General features: G+C 54.8%; 1 protein-coding gene across 1 annotated transcript in view; it reads right to left on the reverse strand.

Annotated features, from left to right (window-relative positions):
• The window catches only part of CACNA1A (calcium voltage-gated channel subunit alpha1 A), a 168,864-nt gene that overhangs the window by 14,635 nt on the left and 135,503 nt on the right, over positions 1 to 18,726 (reverse strand). The window contains exons 39-45 of the mRNA XM_077838173.1: positions 12,306 to 12,411; positions 11,906 to 12,013; positions 11,100 to 11,200; positions 10,655 to 10,764; positions 10,191 to 10,329; positions 8,413 to 8,526; positions 2,617 to 2,652 (exon numbers count right to left, since the gene is read on the reverse strand). Coding sequence (XP_077694299.1) covers positions 2,617 to 2,652; positions 8,413 to 8,526; positions 10,191 to 10,329; positions 10,655 to 10,764; positions 11,100 to 11,200; positions 11,906 to 12,013; positions 12,306 to 12,411 — 714 coding nt within the window. The remainder of the gene's footprint in view (positions 1 to 2,616; positions 2,653 to 8,412; positions 8,527 to 10,190; positions 10,330 to 10,654; positions 10,765 to 11,099; positions 11,201 to 11,905; positions 12,014 to 12,305; positions 12,412 to 18,726) is intronic.

Consider the following 18,726-nt stretch of genomic DNA (forward strand, 5'->3'; position numbering starts at 1 on the left):
CATTTCACGCCTGCCTTGCACGCACTGCTCCGGCAGCTGGCAAAGCCCCACAGCCCCCCGGGGAGAACTCCCCCACCACATGCCCCGCGGGGGGGGGGGGGGCTTTGGAGCCACAAGAGATTGCAAGAGCCTTGGGGCAGGGCCCGTCTTTCTGTTCTGTGTCTGTACAGCCCAGGGACAGTGGGGACCTCGGCCATAATGGGGGCTTCCGACCACTACCATAATGCACCTACTAAGAAACATACAGGCCCAGCACAATTAGGTCTTGGTTCATGACTAGGGCTTGTGGGCGCTACCGTAATACACCTAATGAATAATGTACAGTGCCTGGCGCTGTGGGGGCGTGGACCATGCCTGGGGCTCACAGGCCCCACCACAATCCACAGAATAACACAGACTCTCAGCCCCTTTGCCCTGGGATACGTGACACCCCGAGAGGAACTGTGAATGAGAACACACTGTGTAGACTCAGGGTGTTAGCAAACCCCTTTAAACTGACGTGGTTGGAAACAGCAGGGCAGGCTGACCTGCCAAATGCGCCAGCTGGTCACGGTCAGCCTGGGGGCATGGGGTGTTGAGACCAAGTATGTACGGGTGTAGCTAGACCAGGACCCTGTACCCCCAAAACGCCCCTTATACACGCAACCCTGTGCCTTCCCCACTGTGGCTTATCCCAGCCCCAGCGAGCGAAACAAGCTAGCCCAGTGAAAGCAGATTTGCCAATATTTGTGCTAGGGGATTCTGCCAGCACAGCTGTGTTGATCTGGGAACCCCCCTCTTCGCACCCCCGGCAGGCAGAAATCTGTACTGTAGCCTTCGCCATAGCCTACACTAGTTGTCCTGGTTTAGCTACACTGGGTTGGTTAAAGCCATAAAACCCGAGTGTGGACGCAGTGATGTAGGGGTATAGCTTACTACCAGCCCCGCTTACTCGTACAGCTATTCCCTTTCAGGAAGAAGAATTCGCTCTACTGGGTTACGACACCTTTATACCGGTTTAAGGCACCTTTATGCCAGTAAACCTGCACCCACACTAGGAGTTGTATCAGTATATTGGTAAAAAACCCCTCCCTAGTGGAGATGGGTACCACAGGACAAACACTGCGTGGAGAGCTGGCTACGGACATGTCTACCCTGCAATCCTGGGGCATGCCGCAGCTCACACGGCCAGACCTGAGCTAGCGGTAATCTAGCTCGCCTGGGTACTCCAGGGGTCGCTCCAGCGCAGGCTGGCTGCCCAAGTAATTACCCAGAGCTCCAGCCTGCACTGAGACCTGGGCAATTGCAGCTTCATGGTTCCAGGATCCACAGTCGCAGCCCGTGGCTGCAGTGTAGACGTCCCCTTAGCGACAGTTCAGCCAGCTAATGTGGTTCCAGGAGTGTTCTCTTCTGTCCACACCAGTCTCTGGCAGCTTGCTAGAGGTTGCTGTGGTTTAATACAATGTGTTTGACTTCACATCTTTCAGCCTTGTCTTCATGGGGGGAGATTTCCTGGCACAGCTAGAGCAGACTAAAGCAGCCACTTCTGCCACGACATATCCTGGAATACCACAGCACCCCCCGCCCCCGGTGTGGATATTCCCGTCTGAAATGGAAGTGACTTTCCAAGAGAGTGCCCAGCTAAGGATGACAGTCAATTTCTATAGGGAGACCAGCTGAGGGAAAGGGTGGACGGATGAGGCTTCAAACACATTAGCTACACTGGAAAGTTCATTTGGATTAGGGCAGGGGGTGAGCGAGAGCGATTGTGGAGTAACTCCGGGTGCAGACCAGCCGGGAGCTGACACCATCTGTTCTCTAGCCCAGCATGTGCTTTCCCCCAGAGCTGGGAGTAGACCCAGGTTCCGGGTGCCTGCTCCTCTCGCCATTCGACTGCGCTTCCTCCCCCCGAGCACATGGGGCCAAGGGCAGTTTGGAAGGATCCCCAAGGGAGGTCATGGAGTCACCTGGCCCCAGGATAAGGCGGGGGGAAGAGAGGAGGTGACAGCTGTGGAAGAAGCCCAGGATGGAGGGAGGGGAGGAGACCCCTGACGGGAAAGGGGCCTGGCTCCCAGCAGGACAGTAGCAGAGAGCAGGGTGGAGAAGGGCGGCGTAGATCAGACAATGGGAGCTGATGGCGACCAGCATCCAGCAGGGTCAGGTCTTGCAGACCACTCCTTCGCCATCCCCTCCCGACCTGTGATGAGAGGAGCTGGACCCCAGCAGGGGAGAGATGACAAGGGAGCCCTCAGAGGGGGATGGAGCAAAAGCCAGGGACAGAGGCAGCTAGAGAGGAGGTGAAATCAACACAGAGCAGTTCCTGAAAGGCTGCCCCCTCCTGGAGCCCTGGGGCTGCCTACGTAGCTGTCGTTGGCTGTGATGAAAAAGAGAGGAATGCAGCCCACTGCCAGGGCCACTAATCTAGGTGGTATGCAATGAAACGGACGTGGCAGACAGAAGAGGATGGAGATCAGAGCGAGAGACGTGGAGAAGGGAAAGGGATGGATGGAGAGACAGACAGGCTAGCTAGATGTGTGTGGGGACAGATCAAGGAAGGGAGGGAGACCGGCTAGAGGCGAGCGGGGGATTGTGGGCGTGGAGTGAGTGGCACTGGAAAGCCCCCACCACGGTACATACACTGAGATTATTTCCTCGGGGTCGCACCTTCCTCCTCTGCCAGAGCCAGACAAGACGGTGCACACAGAAAGGGAAAGAGAGAGAGAAGAAAATAAATATAAAGGCAAAGAAGGGGGCTTGGGAGGGGGGCGGGAGGACACCAGGAAGGGCAGGGAGTGAGGGGTGGGCAGGGGAGGGGAGAAGAGACTCGGTTATCAGTCAGTTACGGATGGGGGCTTCTTCCATCCTGCAGCCGCGTGTGCTCCCAGCACCCAAGCCAAGCAGGGGCAGGCAGCGGCCCCAGAGGACGGAGGGGGAGTGGGACGCATGGAGCGAGCAGCGGAGGATGAAAGCAGTGCGGGCAGGAGCAGCCCCCCCTCCCCAGCCCCCACTCCTGTGCATGCTGCAACAGAGCAGGCTCCAGCCCCCCTGTGTCCCAGCCGTGCCTTGGGCTGCTGTTAAAAGCTGCAGTGTCACTGTTCGGATCTACCTAGTCCCTCCTGCCCCTCTGGGGCCTGATCCAAAGCCTGCTGATCGCCAGGGAGATGCTTTGGGATGGGCCCTCCCGCCGCAGCCCCGGGGCTGGCATGCTGTGCCCCTGGCCTAGCCCCCCCGCCGCTGGGGAGTGCCGAAGGAGAGCACCCAAAGGAGAGCACCCAACAGGCTCAGCTGCGGGGGAAGCAGCAGGGAGAACTGGCTGAGTCTGCAGACAGGCGGGATTTGATGACCCCCCTCAACTGGCACAAGGGGCATTAAATAATGCCGGGGGGGGAGGGCAGAGCATGGCAGAAGAGCCTCAAATTCACAGAGCTCCAGCCCCGACCCGCTGCGTGGGGGGGAAGTAGGAGGATCTTGGTTGCTACATAGTAGCAGCTACGCAGCCATGCTGTTGGCTTTGGGAGAATCACTTATCCCCCCCCGCCCCCCACTGGTGATTAGTGGGATCCAGCACCTGGGCCTGAGGGAAATGGAGCTGGCTGCCAAGTCCCTGTTCATCTCCCCGTTGACTCTGAAGGCTAAGGACTACATGTCCAGTCACTATTGCTAACTGTCCTTAAAACCATTCAGGGCAGAGGAACGACAGTAGAAGTGGCCCTTGCTCATGCACCACCTCTGCTCCTGGCTCGTCTCAGAGTGATGCCTGCTGGGGTCACAAGCTCCGGCCGCCAGAGCTCCCCTGGGGGTACGGAAGGATTTTAGTGATGGGGAGATGGAGACAGAGAGGGGAAGAGACTCACCCAAGGTCACACATTGAGTTAGAGACAGAGACAGGAAAAAAACCCAGGAGTCCTGTCTCCCAGCCCTGCTCTAACCACTACACCCGGCTCCCCTCCCAGAGCTGGATATTGAATCCAGGAATCTGGACTGCCAGTCCCCTCTGCTCTAACCTTTAGGCCACACGATGGGTAAGGAACACTGATCAGTTCAGCATCTCTTGGCTGGGCCCCTGGGTTGCCATGGGGGCAGGATGGAGCTGGACCAGCAATGTGGGAATCAGGCCTCCTGCTCCTGCTCCAGGAGCAGCCTCCCTGACCCCCCATCCCCTCGCTGTATGGGATGGTGCCTGGCCTGGGCCACACTGTGCGCCCCACTCTCCTAGCCCAGCCAGGAGGGGAGACTCAAGGGTGCAGGGCCCAAGGGACAGTTTGAGGGGTGGAGGTGGACCCAAGACCCTTCCCCTCCTTCCTTCGGCCCCTAACGAACAGTGCAGCCTTTAGCAGGTGTCTCGCCCCCCTCCTGCCCTGGCCCAAAGGTCAATGGTTACCCACAAAGCTCGCTAGAAAGCTCATGCAAAAAGGAAATGAAAATCAGAGCAGATCTCCTCCAGCACGTAAGTCACTTGCGGCCCCAGCCGCGTCAGCGTACAGCTGGGAGCCGTGCCAGGCGCCCAGCGGGCAGCTCAGCGAGGCCCACATCCAACGCCCATGAGGATCTGGGCCCTAGTGCTGGTTTGACAGATCCTGCCTCAGAGTGGCCACTAGGTGTCCCTCTAACTCCACAGCAACCAAGCCCAACCATTATCTGGTAGTGGGACCCACCCCTGATTCCCTTAAAGGTAAGGCCATTTTTTGGGGACTCGCTCCTGGTAGCTCAGATTTGCCACCATCCGGGTAGAAACACCTGCCAGTCAAGGGCTGGGATGTGGATTCGCGCCCTCTGGGTCACGTTCTACCTCCGTTTACAGGGGCATAAACCGACGGAGAATTTGGCAGGTTAGACCCAAACTTTTCAGGCTAAAGAAGTATTGTAGGTGATGGGAGTTTTCAGTCTTGAAGCTGCGATACATGGTTGCTGTCCTTCTCAGACACACGCCACCCACCATCCCATACTTATACTTAGCTCATCGCTATACATACCTATACTTAGCTCATCGCTACGGAGATTGCCCCGGTAAATGCTCCTATGCTCCTCAGCACGCTAAGGGTGGCATCTGACATGCTCTGGGCATGCTTAACAACACCCCGTCCTCCCAGCCACTCTCAGGGTTGCGGCACTAGGAAGGCGCCCAAGATGGCCGGGGGCACCGCACCTCGGGGGTCTGGAGGGGGGTTCTGTTGCTCTGAAGCATGCTTCATGCCAACATGGGAAGCTCATGTTATAAGCTTGATGGAACCAGCAGCGGCAAATGGTCTTTGCTCAGATGGTGGCTGCGCTCGGATGAATCGCGACAGTATGAGTTCGCCTTCAGCGGAGGGACAGGGTCACGTGAGTCAGTGACGTGCACGTAACACGCGAACATGGACAGGCCAGGATTGGCTCTCAGCCCTGTGTGGAACCGAGAGGTGAATCCCACCCAACAGCTCCAAAGAAACCGATGAATGTTAACACGTTACACCTCACAATGGTAAGCCAGATCACCCCCTGTTTTGAACATGGAGGAAACTGAGGCACAGACAGGGGAGGTGACTTGCCCCAGGTCACACGGGGAGGCAGCGGCAGAGCTGGGATGAGAACCCAGGAGTCCTGACTCCCAGTCCTCTGCTCTGACCATTAGAGATGATCTCTCCCATAGCCAAGGAAAGAGGCCAGGAGTGCATGGCTCAAAAAATCTCACGCTGAGTCTATTAGATTATGCTGCCTCTTAACATTTCATGCTATCCAAGAGCCTCCAACGCTTGGATCAGCTCTGAAACCCAGGCCTTGGCTCTGGCCTCCTGACCACAAAATCCTCCTCCCATTTTGCTGTTGCTCTCAAGGAAGGATTCTGCATCTTTACAAGATTCCTTTTTTTTTTTTTTTGGAGCCTTTAACCCTTTCATCTTCCCTGGGAGAAATAGCTCCATTCCCCCCTTAATTTCCCTCAGGTACCCCTTGGTTACGGTGACCTCCCCTCTGGCCCAGGCTGTTGAACAAGGCTCTCTCTGGGGCCTGCCAGTGATGCTCCTTTGGTCACCAGAGGGGGGCGCTAGAAAAGTGACATCATAATATTATTAGCAAGCTTTGGTTACTGATACAAAGTGAGACAATGACTCTTGCGACTCATCGATATTCTGGAGGGGAAACTGCAGTGTCAGGGTTACTGAGTTGTTGTCCCAGCAACAGACTGCGACGTCATGGTAACAGAGACTGCAGTGTCACGGTAACATGGACCACGGCTTTGATCTCACAGTTATGGAGACCATAATGATATGGTTCTGGAGATGCTGTTGTCATGGTTACATGGGTTAAAGTGGGCTTGCACCTTCCATGCAATCGTTCTCGGGAGATGCAACACAGAATCTAGCTTTTCCCAAAGGAACGGTCAATTTCACGCATTGGTAAAATGCAGCCACCTCTGGGGTGGAGCACAGCAGCTGTTTAGTGCAGAGCAAAGCTACACAGCAGTTTAGGGAAAGACATGAAGAAAGAATTCTGCATCCAGCTGGAATCACAGGAGGAATTTAGAGAAGCAGCTGAAATTGAAATCTGGCTGGGACAAATGTCCCAACTCCTACGAATAGGACAATGGGATTTTAACAGCCTCATTTCAACGGATGGCGACTTTAAGCATCACCTCATGCAGCGTAGCACCCCCTAGTGTTATGCAGAGACCCTGGTGACTATACTGACTCAGAGAGGAGAGCCCCCCCTAGTGACTGAGCCCCTCCATTTCCAGCAGCACAGCACCTTCTAGCACTCCTCCCCCCGTCCCCGTCCCCCACCATCTCCTGCTGAGTCAACAACACGTGCTGCGTTTTTTCATGCTGGAACTTTCCCATGAGGTCTCCCAAGTGGTGACCCGGCCCACCAATGCTTAGCAAGTGAATTGCCATCACCTCTCAGCACAGGGTGGCAGAGCTGCTGGAGACAACGAAAGCAAATGTCCAAAGTCATTTTTCCTGAGTAGGAGCTGGGAGGTGATTTTTCCCCTGTCTAAGGCCTTGGTGAGACCTGTGCTGGATTTGTGCTGGAAATGGCCCAACTTGATGATCATTTTAGATAAGCTATTACCAGCAGGACAGTGGGGTGGGAGGAGGTATTGTTTCATATTCTCTGTGTGTATATAAAGTCTGCTGCAGTTTCCACGGTATGCATCCGATGAAGCGAGCTGTAGCTCACGAAAGCTCATGCTCAAATAAATTGGTTAGTCTCTAAGGTGCCACAAGTACTCCTTTTCTATCCATTGAAGTCTTCAGATCAAGACTGGACAGCCTTTCTGGAAGATACTGACATGTTGACAGGTGCTCCTGGCTGCCAGCAGCTGAATTTCTGCACCAAAGGCAATCACAGACCACCTTAAAATGGTCATGCAATGGGTGTGCTGAGCTCCTTCAAACTCAAGGGAAGGAGCAATTAAGCCCCTTTGTGGAGTAGAGAGAGGTACAGACAATGGAGAGTCTGCCCAAGACAAAAGGCAGATCAGAGCTAACCTGTGTGGACTGGTCTGTCTTCTCTGCATGGTCAATTCATGTGTGAGCATCCCCACTGAAAAGCTTGACCTGAATTACTGTGTCCTCACTGGTTCTGCTCTCATCCACGTGTGTCCTGGCTCTGTCTGCTGACATGCTGTAGGATTCTTTCCCAGTCAATCTGTCCTTTAGGAGGAACTGTGGGAAGGGCACCGAAGAACTAGCAGGTTCCAGACTGAGTTAAAGCAGAGCCTGGGTTCTAACTCACATCCCCAACTGAGTCAAATAGCCAGGACTTAAAGCACTTCCAAACCCAGGTCCGAGGCTTTTCTGTGTGGATGGTAGGACGGTTTGGGCTAAAACCCAGGTTAGAACCAGGATTAAATGGGCAGTGAAGACATACGCAAAGAGACAGAAAGTCAGTAGCAGTGAAGCAGAGAGACAGAGCCCGCTGAAGCGGCAGACTGGGGATTCCTGAACAAGGAAACCGCCTGCCATTGTTCAGAGAAACAGGACTTGGTGTAAATATGTTTTGTAACTAAAACGAGATCACACCAAAGAACAGCCCTGGCTCGTACCATCAATTTCTTCTCTGAATGGAGACAGCCCTGCAAAGCTGCCACAGGGGCCAAAGGGGCAACAAAATGCTTTGGCCAAACACAAGTTCTTGGGCTCAGTGCAGGGGTAACTGGGCAAGATTCTCTCCCCTGTGATGGGCGGGCGATCAGCCTAGATGATCTAATGGTATCTTCTGGTCTGACACTCTAGGGTGCTATGAATTTCAAAAGGCGTCTCTTGCAATCTGGGCCCAATCCTGAGTCCTGGCAAGGGATTGGTTCACTTTGTATCAGTCCAGGAGCGACTCCCCATTCGAAATGCACTTGAATGAGAAATTCCCCATTTTCGGGGGACGACCCGAGCTCCCAGCAGGGGTGTCATTATGTTTGGCAGTGGAATCCCTGGATGGTTCCAAAAAAAAGCCCCTCACCTGGTTTTCAGCAGGGAGTCGTGGCATGGAGGCAGCCCGGCCGTGCCCTTCCATGGGGAGGTAGTGGTCGCTGTCTGAGTAGCCGTCCTTCCCAATCTCTCTCATCTCCACAGACTGCAGAGGGCAAGGCAAAAAGAGGGTCACCTGGTAAGTAGTGTCACCCCCATTTTACAAGTGGGGAAACTGAGGCACAGACAGAGGCAGGGACTTGTCAGAAGTCCTTCACAAGTCAGGGGTACCCTGGGAATAGAACACAGGAGTCCTGACTCCCAGCCCTCCTCCACTCTAACCCACTCCTCTCTCAGACTAGGGAACATAACCCAGCTCCCCGGGCTCTAACTACTAGACCCCACTCTCCTCCTGGAGCTGGGGATAGATCCCAGGAGTCCTGACTCCCAGTCCCTGGCTCTGTTCAGTACACACTGCTGCTGAAAATCATGATCCCTGGCTCAGTTCTTCCTCCCGGTGTCCTGGATTCCCTACCAGTCTGAAACCACCAGAGACACCCTGCACCTGAGCCTCCGGAGCTGCCTGTGGTGGGAAATCTGTCATCCTCATTCCCCCTGGAGAATGGCTAAGTGGTCAGCTGGGAGACCAGGCCAGCTCCATGCCTGACTAGCCCTCAGACTGGGCTTCTCCTCATAACCCAGCCCTAAGGGGTCAGACCTGCCCCCAGCTCCTGAACAGGAGAGAGAGAGAGAGATAGATGGGTGTGTATGGGGACAGACAGATAGATGGGTGTGTACTCGGATAGAGAGAGAGATGGGTGTGTACGGGGACAGACAGAGAGATGGATGTGTACGGGGATAGAGAGAGAGATGGGTGTGTATTCGGATAGAGAGAGAGATGGGTGTGTATTCGGATAGAGAGAGAGATGGGCGTGTATGGGGACAGACAGAGAGATGGATGTGTACGGGGATAGAGAGAGAGATGGGTGTGTATTCGGATAGAGAGAGAGATGGGTGTGTATTCGGATAGAGAGAGAGATAGGTGTGAATGGGGACAGACAGAGAGATGCGTGTGTACGGGGATAGATCGGGCTGGGCAAACTACGGCCTGGGGCCTCATCCAGCCCTTCAGACATTTTAATCTGGCTCTTGAGCTCCTGCTGGGGAGCGGGGTCGGGAGCTTCCAAATGGGGCCAATGGGAGCTGCAGGGGGAGGGGCAGTGCCTGTGGACAGGGCAGTGCGTAGAGTCGCCTGGGTGCACCTCCGCGTAGGAGCTGGAGAGGGGACATACCGCTGCTTCCGGGAGCTGCTTGAGGTAAGTGCTGTCCAGAGCCTGCACGCCTGACCCCCTCCTGAGCCCCAACCCCCTGCCTTGATCCCCCTCCCACCCTTCTGCACCCCAGAGCCTGCATCCCCAGCTGGAGCCCTCACCCCCCAACTCCCCCCCCACCCCCTGCCCCAGTCTGGAGCCCCCTCCCGCACCCTGAACTCCTCATTTCTGGCCCCACCTCAGAGCCCATACCCCCAGACGAAGCCCTCACTCGCTCCTGCACCCCAACCCCCAATTTTGTGAGCATTTGTGAGCCCACTGTACAATTTCCATACTCAGATGTGGCCCTCGGGTCAGAAAGTTTGCCCACCTCTGGGATAGACAGACAGATAGATAGATAGATAGAGAGGTGTATGGGGATAGACGGATGGATAGATAGATAGAGGGGGTGCATGGGGATAGACGGATGGATAGATAGATAGATAGATAGATAAATAGATAGAGGGGGTATATAGGGATTGACAGATTATGTGCATATGGACATCGATCAATCGATCACCTGGGAATTGGGACGGCTGTTGGGCATGTCTTCGGGGCGACCTCGCTCTGGACTCCAGGTGCCTGTCTTCTGGAACATCTCCTGTGCCCGCTCGGTGACCCAGGACTGGCTCTCCTTGATGCCCCCTTCAGGCGCACTCCTGCCAGAGCAGACAGGACGTCAGGCCATAGCCACCCGTGCTGGCCTAGAGGGGCTAACCAGCAATGCAGGCAGCGCATCTGCCGTTAACGGAGCCACGCCAGCATCGCCCAGCTTCTCTGGCAGCTAGAAAGCTGCTCCAGTCCTGGGCTCTCCCGCAGGGAGGCTCTGCAGGGTATGGTGATCTCCAGTCCTTGCCTCTCCCAGCAGAGAGCGCTGTGGGGAGTGGGGCAGGAGAGCTGGCTGTGGGAGGAGCTCCCGGCTATGCCAGTCCTGGGCTCTCCAGCAAGGGCAGGACAACCGGATAGCGAATGCTCAGGACTTACAGGCCACCCCCTTGGTCCAGATGGGAGGACGGGAGAGCGTTCGGCCCCGGGACCCCCTCCTGGGTGGGCGACGGTGGCTCCATACGCTGGAACATGAGCGGCGTTCGATTCTGCAGGGAAGACAGGAGGCATCAGACCAGCTTATGGGAAGGGAACAAAAGCTGTGAGCAGGCCCCCAAGCCAGCCTGGGCCGGGCAGCCTCCTTCCCCCTGGCTGGGAACCTGGGCTCAAACCTCCCGCCCAGGGCAGGAGCATTTCACTGTGGTAGCGGCTTTCACCTGAGGGTCTCAATGCACTTCTCAGGCAGCTCCACCCTACCCGCTCGCGGAGGTGAGTCTGCCTGACCAGCCCCATGTGCGGGGGAAACTGAGGCACAGAGTGGCAAAGGGGCTTACTCCAGTGAGTCAGTGGGAGAGCCAGGAATTGAAAACCCCAGGGGATGTACCTGCTCCTCCCTCATGGCCTGGAGCTTCTTGGCCTTGCTTTGCCGGTAGTACTCCATGATCATCATAGCGGCATAGATCTTCCCAACTGTCAGGTCCGTGGCTGGGGGAGGCAGGAAGGGAGAGAGGCTGAGCATTATCAGCAGCCCCACCCCTGCCCTGGCCCAGCACGAAGCAGCCCAACTCCCCCCAGAATTTCAACCCTCTCAGCCTCTGGTCCCCAAAGCTGAGTGCCCCCATTGATGGTGGGGAAGATGGGGACACAGACTCTGGGCCCACACAGGTCTTGGCCCTGGGCACAACAAGGCGTAGAGATGCCAGAGAGATAAGGGGCTTTACAGAGCAGACAGATCCCTGGGGATGGATGGACGGATAGACAGACCTCTGTGCTGAGTGGCTGGGAGTCTCCAGGGCTCAGCTTGCCAAAAGTCACCCAGAAAGTCAGTGGCACATTGGGATAGAACCCAGGAGTCCTGATGCTCTAACCACTAGACACCACTCCCTTCCCACACCCCAGGAGTCCTGACTCCCAGCCCCCCCAGCACACACATCTCTCCCCCAATGCACAGAATGGGCACGGGACAGCGCGAGCCCCCGTGGTGCGAACGGGATGCTTAGCCCTGCACAGCTCACCCTGCTGGGCAGCAGTGACCTGGTTAATGGGGGGCGGGCATGCTGTCTGGACATGGGTGCTATGCCCATCCCGGGGAAGTTCCCATGCCAGGGCTGGGGCTGGCTGCCCCTACAGCAGAAGCCAGGCAGTCTGCCGAGCTTGGGGACAGTGCAGGGAACAAGCAGGGATGCTCACATTTGTGAGGGGTGACAAGGAGATCCAGGTTCTTGTGGGAGAGGTTGGGCCAGATGGCCATCATCTCCTTCCGGAGCTCGGCATCCATCTGCTGCTTGTCGGCTCCTCCTGGAAGGCACAAGCCGGGGGGAAGATCAGTGGCTGGGCATCGGAGCCCCGAAATATCAGATTCCCAGTGAAAGTGTTACTGTCCTGCTCCCTGGAGCAGCCAGAAGCTCCCCCCACAGCCAGTGCTCCTGCCCTGCTCCCTGCAGTGCCCCCTGCTGGGAGAGAGCAGGACTGGAGCAGTTGTGGATTTCCTTTTGAAGGTGGGGTGCAGAGCAGTGCCCTGCTGGTAATCCCCCGTCCTGCACAGAGGAGCCAGCTCCCCACCACCACTGCCCCAGAGCCTCGCACTTGCCTTTGGCGATCTTGATGTCCAGTGCGGTCCTGATCAGAGCCATGAGGGTTGAGTTGAAGTGGACGGTGTTGTCGTCAGCCACGGGCAGGTCCATGCGGAGCAGCCTCTGCAGAGAGGCAAGCAGAAGCGCGTCACCCTCACGGTCCCCGCACCTGAGACCGGCGTGACTTTCAAAACAGGGGAGCCCTGGGGAGAACTCTGAGGTGTCACCGGGTTCAGTACTTGGGGGATCCCCAGCTCTTGCTAACCAACACCCCTCCCCACATCCCCTCTGGATGCTGATGGGCCTATGAAGGTGCCCAGTGCCAATGAATGAGGCACTCCCTTTACAACAATCATCCCTGGCCTATACCTGTCTCTGTCCAGCTGAGGATCTCAGAGTGTGTCGCTGGCATTTAGGGATTAAACCTCAGCCACTGGTGGGCAGGCCAGAATTGTCCCCAATTTAGAGGTGGGGAAACTGAGGCAACTGTCTCCCTGTTATACACAGTGTCAGTGGCAGAACTGGGAATAGGACCCAGAAGTCCTGGCTCAGGCTCCTGCTTTAACCACTATTCAACAGTTCCATCCCAGAGCCAAGATTAGAACCCAGGAGACCTGACTCCCAACTCTACCCACTAGACCACATTCACTCCTAAAGCCAGGAGTAGAACCTAGGAGCCCTGACGTCTAGCTCCCTTCTCTAACCAGTAGACACACTCCCCTCCAACAGCTGGGCAGAGAAACCAGAAGTCCTGTTCCAACCTCTAGACCCCACCTCTCCTCTCTGGGTTGCATCCCTCCCTGCCTTCCCCAGAGTTCTTTCCAAAGAGCTCACTGACTTTTTTAAAAAAATTAAATTAAGATAAAGAAATCAACAAAGAAAGAAACACAAACTCCATGTTGCAAGGCAGCAGTGCACTCGGCGTCAGCAAAGGGAAACAGGGGAGGCGTAGTTAATGCTCACTGCACAGGATGCAGCCAGTACCATCCAACAAAGCGCGTTCCTCCCAGTGCCAAGGCAAGACAGCGCCACGCCAGGGCTCATGCAGCGGGCATGCAGCATGCGGCAGAAAGCATTCCCAGAGGACACATTGAGACTCATTCATAGCTCTGGTATAGACTGCTCTAGAGAGGCCCGCAGTTTTTGTGCTCTCGGTGCAAAGAATGGGTGCGTCCTCAAGGTGCGAAGGGAAGAAATGAAAAAATCGACAGAAACTCGGCATTCCTCAGAGTTCAGGCTGTTGGGCAACAAGATGCTCAGGGTTGGATTGGACACTGGCCGACCAGTTAGTGCATTAGCTACGATAAGGCTGTGGACCATATGGAGATGGGGTTAGTGGGGAGGTCTCTTCTGGTCTTTAAAGGGATGTAACTGACGAAGGCGGGGGAGGGACAGCAAAACAAGAAGGGAAAAAGACAGAGGGGGGGAGTAGGACTGACAGGGAGGATGAAGAGAAAATTAGCATGAAGGTCCATCCGAGCATGATGTCCAGAAAACTGGGCCCTACAGAGATTGGCCTGAAGCACAGAGGGGGAGTGCAGCTCCACACTGCCCCATGGTTTGTGGAAGTAGCCCCCATCTTCACCCTCCAGGCTCAGGACACTTCCCCCCGTGCTGCGTTCTCAACCTGTCAGCTATCGGGCACCCAAGGCCCCAGCAATAGCGTTATGTGGTCCCGATCGCTGCTCCGTGGTTCGGATAATGGGACATTTGCCACATCCCTGATCTAGGTTCAAATCTGACTTGGGCTGGTCCCCCCGATACAGTTGCAAACAGGACCCTGCATGATTATCCAGGTGTGTCCATGCTCCACGCAGGTCAGGGTAGTTGGACATACCCAGCCTCCCAGGACTCTGCCAGACCTTCCCAAAATGCATTGTGCTGTGTGAAAAGCACCCACAATCCTCCATGGCAAAGCATGATAGGATAGTTCCCCGGATTTTCCCAGAATGCCCTGGCACATGCATGGCTCAGCAGGGAGGGCGACATGGACAGGCCAAACCAGGTTATCCGGTAACCTTGTCGAGTGACCCTGGAAGAGCCAGGTCACCCGCAAGCCTGGGGTCAGCATGGTGCACTCATCAGGCAGGATTGGCCCATAACACGGTTCTCTTGAGGGAGAAGGGACCAGGCTGGGTTTGGGATGGAGCTGCCTGGGTGAGGGGAACGCAATCAGCCATGACCCCTCTGCGGGGGGCGCTGTTCCACACGGCACCAGTGCTCCTCTCGCAATGGTTTTCTGGACAGCAGCTGTCATGGAGGAGTGAGCCAAGAGAAAAGGGGGTGAACGGGAGGGCACAGAAAAGACTCAGCGGGTATGAGATACCCAGGAGGACTGAATGGAGAGCCCAGCGGGTTTTAGACAGAGTGAGGGGAGCGGAGGAGCAAGGACTGATGGGCAGGCTGAGGAGAGGCTACTGAGGAGTAAAAGCAACATGGTGAAAAACTTTTGCACCTGCCGTCTGAGGAGCTCTGTAAAATGGGGAAACTGAGGTACAACCAGGGGACATGACTTACCCAGGGAGCAAATGGAAGAGCTGGAAATAGAACCTGGGAATCCTCACACTCAATTCAATCCTCTAACCACACTCCCACCTCAAGCCAAGAACAAAACCTGGGAGTCCTGATTCCCTGCTCTGACCACTAGACATCACCCCCCTCTCAGATGCAGGAAGAGAGATGAGTCCTTAGTCCCATAGCTCCACTAGTGTCTGATACATCAGCCTTCTCCTTTTCTGCTGGGTCCCGGTAATACAGTACAATCCCCTAGTGTGGACGCACCATATACAGCTGCTTATACCAGTAAAGCTATTCACATAAGGGAAAGGCAGTAAGTTATACTGCTTTAAGATGCTTTTATCTCAGTATAGCTGTGTCCACACTAGGAGTTCTACTGTTATAGCTACAGTCGTTAAAACCCACTCCCGTAACCAATGTGGTTGCACCAGGACAAACACCTCAGTCAATTTCCAGTGTGAAGTCTCAGGGTAGAACCCTTGCCTGCCCTGAGCTGCTCCGTGCCACCATCTCTCTTAAAGCCCCAGCTCCTGGAGTCATGGGACAACCTCAGCTTTCATGCAAAAGAAAAAAGGAAGTTCCCAACCCTTGTGGTGCTGGAGGAAAATGTGGACCTGGGCATAACTTTAAAGGCTCAGAAAGTAGGAGGCAAAGACAAGGCCAGGTCAATGTTAAAGGCTTTTGTTGGCATAGCTCTGTCAGTCCGGGATGTGAAGAGGTGGGAACCCGACAGAGCTGTGCCAGCCTCCTCAAGTGATCCTGTTTGCCCCACGGAACTCAGACCTACACCTCCTTTCCTTCGCCCATGCCTCACTGGGCTCTCTTCAGTTTCTCTGTAGTGCCCACCACTGTGGGAGCTAAGGCACTAGGGGCCTGATTCCCATTTAGGCCCGGTTGACACAGCGTTTGTCCTAGTGACAGCACATCCTGCAGGGGGGTGACTTTTACCGATAGCGCTACCCCGGTACGCCCCCCAGTACGATGCAATTCTACCAATATAAAGGCACCTTGTGTCAATATTGCTTATTTCCTTTCCCGTAGGGGAATAGCTACAAGGCACCTTCACATCCCTGTAGCAGTGTCCCTGCTAGGAATCATACTGGCACCTCATAACAAAACCACCCCCCGACGTAGTTGAACAGGCATCAGCGTGGGGAGCCAGGCTCAGGCCTACACAGAAACTGTTGCTTCTCCAGTAACGACACTTGGGGATGTGATTTTTTTAACGCTATTTCATTACTGGCAAAAGCCCTAGTCTAGACACGGTTATACCGGCAGAGAATATAGCGGATTTCGTTTGGGAAACCGGTCTAAGCTGTCTTGGTAGGCGCTGCATCTCCAGTAGGCAGGTTTGCCAGTATAGCTCTTAGACCCGGCCTAAAGTGGATGCGAGAGTCAGGGCCTGACACAACTTGCTCCTTAGAAGCCCCTGCCGCCTGGCCAGTCGGCAGCGTGTGATCCTGGCTGGCCTGGCAGCAGGTGGAGTTGTTCCTTGAGAGGCCTGTGGGTCGGGTGCTGGAAAGACTCGGGTTCTATTCTGGCTGGCAGCCTGGGATAGGGGCAGGAGCAAACGCTCCGCTTCTGAGAACGCACCCTGGGACCAGCCTTCCCACCCCCGCGTCTCTCCCAGACAGCAGCAGCCCGGTGTAGGGACAGTGCACTTTGCCAATGGGCTGAGCCCTATTGGGCAAGGACCAGACAGACGCACAGGGACACCACGCATGGGGGATAGATAAGGCGAGCTCTGGGTGTCTGAAGGAGCAATGAGGGGGCCTGCGACAGCGGAAGAAAAAAGAGAGAGGGAAGCAGTGGGTTATGGATCCTCAGTCATAAATGGGAACCCTCCAAAACCGCTCTGTAGGGCAGTTCTAGCTTTGAAGCCGGGGGAAAGGCAGGAGTGGGGCAGGGAGAGAGAATGGAGGTGAGGTGAGAACCAGAGATGGGAAAGACTGAATGTGACGGGAAGAGGAGAGAAGCTGCTAGCCAGGTTAGAACTGCATTGACAGAGAAGGGGGTCTGGGGACGGGGAGGAAAAGGGGGTGAGAAAGAAAGGTTAGTAGCTGTTAATATTGTCTCTGGTGGAGGATATTTTTGAAAGCAGCAAAAGGGAGTTCCCCATAGGGCTGATTAAAGATGGGGACCAGCTTCCTGGGCAGAGAACTGGGGCTTTCGAAGGAGGTGTAAGACACTTGCTGGGTGAGCCATTCTGAGAAGACCTATCTTATGCCCCAGGCCTTGTAAATGAGGCTGGAGATCACAAGCGCTTGGTCTCTGACACTGGCACCATGTTCACCCCTGGCCTGAACAGACTCATCTGCAATTAAAGCTGCTGCAGTTTCACCTGATTAATCCCAGGATGAATTTAGCTCCTGCCAAGCTGATCATGTGGGTAGAACTCTGCACCTTTGTGGAAGCCCACTGATTTCTCTGCTTCAGTGTCTGCCCGTGTGCATCCAATTGCAAAATCGGGGCCTTAGAGCTTGTCTCTGTAGGGAGATTGACCGGCACAGCTATGGCAGAATCACTATTCCGCTGCAGCTAGTCCAGAACAGCTAGAACAAGAACACCTAGCTCTTCTCCATCAGATCTCAAAGCATGTAACCAAGGAGGTTGCTCTCATTATCACTGAGGCAAAGAGAGGGGAAGTGACTGGCCCACAATCACCCAGCAGGCTAGTTACAGAGCTGGAACCCAGCTCTCCTGAGTCCCACTCCAGTGGCTCTTACCTCTAGGCCACACTGCCAAATTCACACTCTACCAGATTCCACAAGAACTTCCCTCTGCAGCCAAGCCCTGAGCCCAGCGTTCCAGACCACTGACTTGAGCTAAACAAAAACCAGCCTAGTTTCAAGTCCACACAGCCTTTCCCATTGGTTTTTCATAGAATTTCAATCCTGGATCCTGCAGCCAGAGGGGCCCTTTTCAATCATCCAGTTTGACCCTCCTTTAGAACTCAAGCCATGGGACTTCCCTGAATTAATTCCTGTTTGAACTCAAGCCACTATTTTAGAAAAAACATCCAATCTTGATTTAAACAGGGCCAATGCTGGAGAATCCATCCCAACCCCTGGTAAGTCATGCCAACGGTTAATTATCCTGTTAAAAATTTGTGCCTAAATCTACACCTGTCCAGCTTCAAATTCCAGCAATAGGATCTTGTTACATCTTTAGCTACATGTTTCAAATCACACCTTTAGGCCTTGGGCAGGTCTTCACTGCAGTTAGCTCGAGTTATCCACACTCAAGTGACTCCTCTTGAGTCAACCCAGCTTGACTGAGAGTGACCATAACAGTCGAATTGCAGCACCCACACATCTGCAGGTGTCACTAGGACTTCTGGGGCACTTGCCATGGTTCTTTGTACAGCAATAAGCTGAGCCACTTTAAGGATTCTTTTCCAGCGAACGGAAGGAGAACTGGTCTGTCCCTTCTGGGCACATCAGGGGGAGTTATGAGAAGGGAATGGATCAGCAGCGCTAGCCTGCATCCACATTACAGAAGGGTCATGTTAGCAGCTGACAAGTTGTGCTCACTTGAGTTTTAGCCTATAGCCACCGATGCACCACTGCATTTGAATGTAGGGTTTGTACGTGTGGATGGGGCAACGCTTGAGTTATAACTCGAGTTCACTTAGCAGCTAAGACCTGGTGCACCCTCTCCTCAGCTTCCACCATTGCACTGCAGGAGCGTGCTGGATCTCCCACAATGCACTGTGGTCAGAAATACGGTGTCACTGGTTTAAAGAGATATTGTCAGGCAAAAAAAGCCAAACAAATCTGATATTTTGCAAACAAATTGCCCATCTAGCTTACAAATCACAATTAAGATGATCAAAACTGGAAAGAAACTAAGCATCTAATTTCCTTTCTACCACGGAGGATGTTTAGCTTCTCATACTTTGAAAGGGGAGGAAACCGAGGC

The sequence above is a fragment of the Eretmochelys imbricata genome, chromosome 20 (genome assembly GCF_965152235.1).
Source record: "Eretmochelys imbricata isolate rEreImb1 chromosome 20, rEreImb1.hap1, whole genome shotgun sequence".
NCBI classification, from domain to species: Eukaryota; Metazoa; Chordata; order Testudines; family Cheloniidae; genus Eretmochelys; species Eretmochelys imbricata.